Source organism: Teleopsis dalmanni, chromosome 2 (genome assembly GCF_002237135.1).
Source record: "Teleopsis dalmanni isolate 2A chromosome 2, ASM223713v2, whole genome shotgun sequence".
Lineage (NCBI taxonomy): Eukaryota > Metazoa > Arthropoda > Insecta > Diptera > Diopsidae > Teleopsis > Teleopsis dalmanni.
In genome coordinates, this window is record NC_051847.1 from 117,771,383 (window position 1) to 117,779,656 (window position 8,274).

The 8,274-nt window shown below is 35.1% G+C and overlaps 1 protein-coding gene across 1 annotated transcript; it reads left to right on the forward strand.

Annotated features, from left to right (window-relative positions):
- Positions 1-6,171: 6,171 nt before the first annotated feature.
- LOC119675546 lies at positions 6,172-7,873 on the forward strand. The gene is made up of 2 exons (XM_038086753.1): positions 6,172-7,616; positions 7,681-7,873. The coding sequence occupies exon 1, from the start codon at positions 6,172-6,174 to the stop codon at positions 7,459-7,461; it is 1,290 nt and encodes a 429-aa protein (XP_037942681.1). The 3' UTR covers positions 7,462-7,616; positions 7,681-7,873.
- Positions 7,874-8,274: the final 401 nt, after the last annotated feature.

Consider the following 8,274-nt stretch of genomic DNA (forward strand, 5'->3'; position numbering starts at 1 on the left):
GCGCGATAAAAATAATAGAAAATAGAAAACAACTAAGTAAAAATTTATATGATAGGAATGCACTTAATAGTAAAGTATCTGTAGGAGACTTAGTATTGGTTAAACAAGTAGGACATAAATTAGATAGTTTATTTATATTAAAAATAATAGAAAATAGAAAACAACTAAGTAAAAATTTATATGATAGGAATGCACTTAATAGTAAAGTATCTGTAGGAGACTTAGTATTGGTTAAACAAGTAGGACATAAATTAGATAGTTTATTTAAGGGCCCATTTAAGTTAGTAAATATTGTGAATAAAGATCACCCACTATATATGATTTTCTTAAGGCTTTAGAAATAGATCCCGTTTATAATATAGAAGCGTAAAGAAATAAAATTTCGTTTGCAAAACGCAAATAAACGCGCGATAAAAATAATAGAAAATAGAAAACAACTAAGTAAAAATTTATATGATAGGAATGCACTTAGTAGTAAAGTATCTGTAGGAGACTTAGTATTGGTTAAACAAGTAGGACATAAATTAGATAGTTTATTTAAGGGCCCATTTAAGTTAGTAAATATTGTGAATAAAGATCACCCTGTTGAGAGGGAACAATGAAAATAAGAAGTTGTCGCTTACCTAGCAACGAGACAGCACGTTGAACGCAGTCGCTCGCGGTATAACATTAGTTTATATTTTTATTTTGTAATATTTAATAGTTCAAAACATACATTTATATTTTGTAATAAACACATAAATAAAATGAGAAACAAATATTAAGTGTTTGAAACATTTATTTTACAGTTCAGAAGTGGGATAATAAATAAAAGTGTGTTGAACGACGGACAAATTTTAAGTATAAAAGTGCAGAAGCCCTAGCGCTCCAATAGACATGTTTTGTGCGTGCAACATACGAAAAGTTGTGAAATTCTTGTAATCATAATTAGCGTGTAAACCCAATTGTGATTAGTACGTGCAACAGAGACAAATAATCAAATAAAGTTAAAAAGCGCAAGAATAAGAAAATGTATACAAAACGAAAATGAAACAACAAAAATCAAATTAAAATAGATCATATAACGTTAACAAAGTTGTGAATTACGAGAGAAACGAATAAAAGAAAAAAGAGGAGAAACGATTGAACGATTGAACACAAAAAAATGAACGAGTTGTTTATATATATTGACAACGAAACTAAATAATAACATACTTACGAATACGTTTAACGTCAACAAAATTAAAAATGCCGAAAATTAGTGAATTAAAAATTGATCAACTAAAAGTTATACTGCGTGAAAAAGGGTTAGCTACAGCTGGTTAGAGAGCGGAATTAGAATTGCGGTTAACAGAAAAAATCGGTGCTGATGAAATTGAAGCTTCAACGGTAATGCATGTTGGTTTACAGGAGCAAATCAATGACCCGCGTAGTATGATGAAAACTATTGTCAGCATGTTCCAACTGAGGAAGCAACAAACAGTTGACGCAAATGTAGTGCAGACGCCTATAATGCATTAATTCAGGATGATAAGGATAAAATAAGTAAGATACATTTAGACAGACTTAGGCTGTATAATAAATAAATAAAAAAAAATGGTTGTTATTTATATGTATTAAATTTCTAAATATATTTAAAAAAAAAATATAATAATAATAAACTATAGAATAAGAATGAGTTTATTCACAAAAAAAAAAAAATTAATTACAAATAATTAGATTTAAGATATTGTAAATGATACTGGTTAAGTTTAAATATATATATATCTAAATATAAATAATAATATTTAATTTTTATTCAAATAAACTCATTCTTAAAAAAAAGGAGATGTAACGTACATGCATATAAGATATACTTTGTTATGAACAGCGACATAGAATGTGCTTAACTAGCATATTTCTGTCGCATATCGTCCAAGCAACAATATCGCTTGCGCAACAAAGATATGTTATTATATACTGACCAATGCATGCATGCTACTCCGTATGTAACAATATTATGCTTACGTATGCATATGTGCGCTTGTGCACAATGCTTCTTAAGGTAGTTTTAAGACTGTAATTTTTAGTTATCAAATAAAGAGCTAAACAGCTAAAACAGTCTTTTACTTAACGGAACGTTACATGATAACAAAAAATTTGTTTGCAACTTACGTCCAACAACAACAATAAAAGCATGTTTTTATGCAATATGTACAAAAACTTTCGTTGGGTAAATACTTTTCACTATGTCTGTAAGTGAACTTAAACTTGAAAAACTAATATGTAATAATTTTTTATTAATAATTAAAATTTATTAATGGTAATTGAAGTAATTGCAATTATTTTTGCAGGAAATATTAATTGAAATTGTATATTACATTATATTTATTGTATTTCTTTTTAAATGAAGTTTTCTTACACTATTATTTTTGTTTACTAATGATTATATATTATGTGAAGTTATTAATATTATATATATAGATAATAATAATTGTAATTGATGATATTTATTAATAATAATTATGTTTTAAATAGTTTTGTATTATTTTTATGTATTACTTTATTTTCTTTACCAACATTTATCTTTATATTAGTGCCATTAATATCTATTACTTCGAAGGGGGCTATGTATGGAGTAGTGCCATTTCTTTTATTTTGAGATTTTGCTAATACCTTATATTTCCTATTTCTAACTTAGTTAGATTACTATTATAAGTAGTTTGTTTTTGTCTTTTAACTTTGGCATCATGTGTGAACTTTTTAGCTTTTTCCATCGATACTTTGAGAAGAGCTTTCAGTTCGTTCGCGTAATTTTCTTTTTTTTTTTTTATTAAAACATACATTTATTTATTGCATCTTCTCTTAAAATGAGACCAACAATAAGTTGTAAAATCTTACAACTAATTACATAATATTACAAATTTTTATTTTAACTATACATTGTGTAAAATAAAATAAAATAAATAAACCTTATATCACGAACCTCACTTAGATTAAGGGGTTAAATTTCATCGGAGTGAATGTTAGGTGGTTTCTTAAGAAAGTGGTTCAACTTTATCAGATTACTAAAAAGAAAGGTGTGGTTATTACTTAAAGCTGTTGAATATTAGTTAATGTCTGGACGGTCAGCTATTTTTAGGCTGGAAATAATGGTGCGAGATTTCTTGCTAAGGGATTAACATTCTCTGTCAGCCTTTTATTGTATTTTTATTTATATTGTCAAATTCAGCTTTGTAGATCTCGAATGAATACTTTCATTCCTAATATACCAAGCGGCACCAGTGATTATTCTTAGTGTTTTTGACTGAGCTCTTTGTACAGTTTCAATATTTGAAGCACTAGCATTATTAAATAACTGGATACCCTAACTCCATATTGGTTTTATGATGCTGTTATACAAGAGTACTTAATACTCTAGGCACAGGGAAGATCTGGTATTAATAGAGCTTCTGTTAATGGGCTTGGTGCTTCATCTGAATTTTTTTAGCTTTAATATGTTTACGCCAAGTTAGTTGTTTGTCTAGGTGAATACCTAAGTACGTTATATTATCTGCTTGTGGTATGGGAATGTTATTTAGTTAAATTGTTAAAGATGTATTCCGATTTAAGGTAAAAGTAACGTGTCTACATTTTAGTTCATTAACTTTAATTCGCCATTTTGACAACCATTTCTCCACCCGAAATAAGTGAGATTGTAGTTGGTTTGAAGCTAACACAGCGTTTTTGTTTCGGCATAAAATTGCCGTATCATCGCCAAATGTTGTGGTGACAACTGAACTACTTATCGGGATATCAGATGTGTAAAGTACACACAAGATAGGGCTAGGAACACTTCCTTGTGGAACGCCAGCTTATATTGGGAAATTATTAGAAGTATATGATTTACATTTCACTTTAAAGCTTCTATTATGCATATACGATTCTAAAACTGAGTGAATATATGCAGGTAATGAACAGCGTGTGTTATATGAGTCCATTATACCATACTTTATCAAATGATTGTTTAACATCGAGAAATATCGCGGAACAATATTTTCTGAGTTTAAATGAGTGTCTTATTTCATTGGTTATGCGATTCACTTGCTCAATAGTTTCCTGTTTTTCCCTAAAACCAAACTGGTGGGAGGGTATTATGTTTTGAACGTTAAGGAACGGTTTTAGCTTCAAAAGCAGTGCTCTTTCAAAGAGTTGAGAAAGGGATGGCAGTAAGCTTATTGGCCTGTATAAAGAGGCAAGCGTGGGGTCTTTACCTAATTTATGAATCATAATAATCATGGATGTTTTCCAATCTGTTGGGTAAAAACCAAATTTAATAATAGCATTAAAAAGTCTTGTGATAAAATTTATAGCCAAAAGGGGTTAGTTTTTTGTCATGATGGGTGAGATATTATCATATCCCGGTGCCTTTTTGCAATCTAACTTGTTTGTGATTAATTGAACAAGACATTCATGGCCGTGACATTCATGTCAATAGATGATGCATGTTGATCCTGAGTGGGAAAGTCATAATGTCCTGTTGCAGGATTTGGTTAGAACACTTCTTTTAGGTAATCAGCAAAAACGGTAGATTTTTCTTCATTATTTCACGTCCAGTTTCCGAGAGAGTTATGTTACTTATTGGAGAATCGGATTCTATGGGGGAATTTATACCTTTGCTAGCATTCCACAAGGATGAATGGTTTTTGTCATTTGAACATAGGTTTTGAATATGATTATATTGCCTGATTTTGGTTTAATTACTTAATGCAGATCTAAGTCTCCTTTGGGATTCCTTAAATAAGTTTTTTGCCAAAGGGGACCTAGATTTTTTCCATTCACGCCTTAATCTACGTTTTTGTAAAACTAAATTCTCTATGTCATTATTTGTAAGTATTTTATTGAATCTGTATATTTTATTGTCTTTAGTGGTGGAGTTTTCTTCTGCTGAAATCAGAATTGAGTTCAAAACCGAGGTTGCATTCTCAATATGAGACTTACACGTTATCTTGTAATTTGTGTGAATGTGTGAATTAATGTACTTTTTATATTTGACCCAGTCGTATAACTGAGGACCATCAAGTAAGCAAAATGCAACTGGGAAGTGGTCAGAAAACAAATCGCAGCTAGTGTATGTTGAGATAAAATTTTTGCTTATGCCTGTGGTCACGGCGAAGTCTATTAGGTCTGGTATTTTATTGTTATCAGCAGACCAATATGTTGGCTGCCCAGAAGAAATTATGCTACGTCTAATGCATTTTTTCTATTTAGAATGGAATTGTGGAGGTGTTTTCCTTTTGAATTACAGAGTCGTAAACCCCAATACGTGTGCTTAGCGTTGTAGTCTTCCGCCGCAAGAAATCTTTTACCTAGAGTTAAGAAGTAATCCGTAAGTTGGGGCTCAGTAATGTTGAAGCCAGGGGGGCAGTAAACTGCTGATAAAGTTAAATTTTTTCCTTTGTACTTAAGGCATATTGATGTTGCTTGCATATAGTTATGAGCATATGCACCTAGAAAATTGTGTTTTAGACGCCTTCGTATCAAAATACCTGTACCACCATGTGCTTTGCCATCTGGGTGATTGATTTTATAGAATAAATAACCAGGAATAGAAAAGAAATTTCTGTTTGTTAGATGTGTTTCTGAGCGGAGCATTACATCCCCACTTTCCGGAACATAAAATTACTGAGTTCAAGTTTATATTGGCTTAAACCGTTTGCATTCCATGTACAAATTTTTAAAGTACTCATTTATTAGACAAAAACATTTGCATTAATTGGCTTAATTGGCTAAATACTGTAGGTTGTAAATGGGATGGCTCTCATTTTTTTAAGCTTAGCAGCTTAGATTGTGGGATTTTATCTTTGTTAACAATGTTGGGTTCGTGTTCTCAATGAACAGGGTATGGTCATGCGCAAAACATCAGCCTATGCCTTACCAAGACCATGGTGCGTGGTACTTTATCACACCCTTCTCGAGGTGAACCTGTTTGTAGTTGATAACTTCATTGACTCAACAGAACACTATGGATCTAGAGAGGAAAACTCGATAAAACCCGTAATCTCCGGTGTTATTCGACCCGTGCCGATGAGATGAATGGCACTACGTTAGTGTGTCTCTAAACGGAGACCTCCGGATATCTGGCGCCCTCCGGTTGTAACTTAGCCTTGTCCGGGTATAGCGGATCTCTGCCCGGATCGACTTTCCTTTCTCCGCAACTCGTGGGTTTAAAATATGAACCAAAATAATAAAAATTCAAAAAAATCAAGCTCGGTTAAACCAAGCTCTTCTGGAACGACTAGTTCCAAGGTACCTACCGCAACTTCTAGCGGTAATAACAGGGTACCTCCTAACAAACCAGAAATCTCCACGCGTTCTGGCCCCTCTGCATCCAGGAGAATTTATAAAGAACGGCGAGCGGCGACTAGGCTGCTCGAGAGATATGGCAAGGTCTCGGTTACGTCCGAGTCTCTTAAGGCTAGATTAGCCTGGGCCAAACGGGTCCTTGATACTTCTAAGGAAGTCAAAAAGGAACCTGTACCGAAGCGCCAGCGCTCATTAGATGAGTCAGCTTCGAAGCCAGATGCCAAAAAGGCAAAATTTCGTGGCAACGCCACCACTACTAAGTCCTTTAGCGACACGCTGAAGGGCTCCATCATAATGGCGGTCATTGACGAAAATGATCCAGATGGCACTATTAATCCTGAAAAATGGGATCAAATTGAGCGAAAGCTCCTTGACTTGTACGTCGAAGTTCTTAAGGAATTTCCAGGTACAATTCCCAAATGTCGCGACGGTGGATGGTTTCAGGGCCATGTGAAACTAGTCGCCTGCGTTGATCAGCGTTCTGTTGATCTCTTTCGCATTGCCATCTCCAGAATGGGTGAGGTCTGGCCAGGCGCAAAGCTTAAAGTCGTTGCCAAGGAACAAATTCCTGGCCGACCTAGGGCGCGTTCCTGGATTCCAGCCGAACCATCCGACCCTCAGCGGATTCTGGAGCTAATTCGGGTGGGAAACCCTGATCTAAATACGTCCGCGTGGAAGGTCACTAAGCTGGAAGAAGCCAAAGGCAAGTTTAGGTCGGTCAGTTTTGTGATCGACAAAGCCTCTCTGGCCATTTTGGCGCGATCTGGTGGCGTATTAAATTACGGTTTTTTCCCCATAACTATGAGGGTCTACAAAAAAGATGAGGAGCAATCCTCGTCTGATGTACGGGAATCAGCGGCAATTTCTCAACATACTGCTGATCCCTTATCGAAAGTGGGCAATATTAAGCCTGCTTCCATGACCGAAGTGAGTCCGGTTATTCCATCTGAAGACTCACCTGTGTGCATGGACATTTCAGTGTCTGCTCCTTCGCCAGCTCACTCAATTACATCAGAGGAGAGCATAGGCATGCGCTATCTTTTCGATGAAGAGGAACTCCTAATGAGTAATGACTCTGAGGAGGATAGTGCTCTTGATGTCACTGTGGTGGAGAAAAATGGATCCACACATACTGAAGATGCGGGTACAGCAAATTAACCTGCATCATAGCAAGGCTGCATCCGCCAGTCTACTGCAACGCCTCAGCAACAACGAGGCTGATATGGTCCTGATACAAGAACCATGGATTTATAAGGATCTTGTATGCGGAATCAGGGCTAATAACTACAACCTATTTTATGCGGTAAATAAGGGTAAGCCTAGGTCCTGCATAGTGGTTAATAAAAAATTTAATGCCCTCTTACTTTCGCAATATAGTGATGGTGACCAAACCGCAGTAAGTATCGAGGGCTCCTGGGGCCAAATATGGGCAGTATCTGCATATCTGGCACATGACCATGCCACACTACCATCGAATGTCCTGATACAGCTAACAAGCAGCGCCAGGAGACTCGGGGTAGAGCTTCTAATAGGTTGCGATGCCAACGCTCATCATGAGGTTTCGGGCAGCTAAAATACTAATGAAAGAGGTGAGTTACTTTTTGATTTTGTATTTAGTAACAATCTGTTCATCTGCAATGATGGCAATATGCCAACTTTTATTACTAAAAACAGGCAGGAAGTGTTAGATGTCACTCTTGCTACTGCTAGGCTTCACGAATCGGTCAAGAACTGGAAAGTGTCCACTCAACACTCGTTCTCAGACCATATGATTCTAGAATTCACCTTAACCTTAGACGAATCGAACATCTGCAATCAAAAAACGTTCAGAAATGTTAAAAACACAAACTGGACGAATTATAATGCAGCTCTAAGTGAGCTGCTTTTAACCACTTCCTCCGATCCCCCTGGGAACATTTTTGATCTAGACAATCAAGTCCAAGATCTCACCTCAGTGCTCAACGAAGCTTT

What these genes read in the sequence shown, in the direction of transcription:
- LOC119675546 (XM_038086753.1), top strand. Translation starts at nt 6,172, where the DNA reads ATGAACCAAAATAATAAAAATTCAAAAAAATCAAGCTCGGTTAAACCA.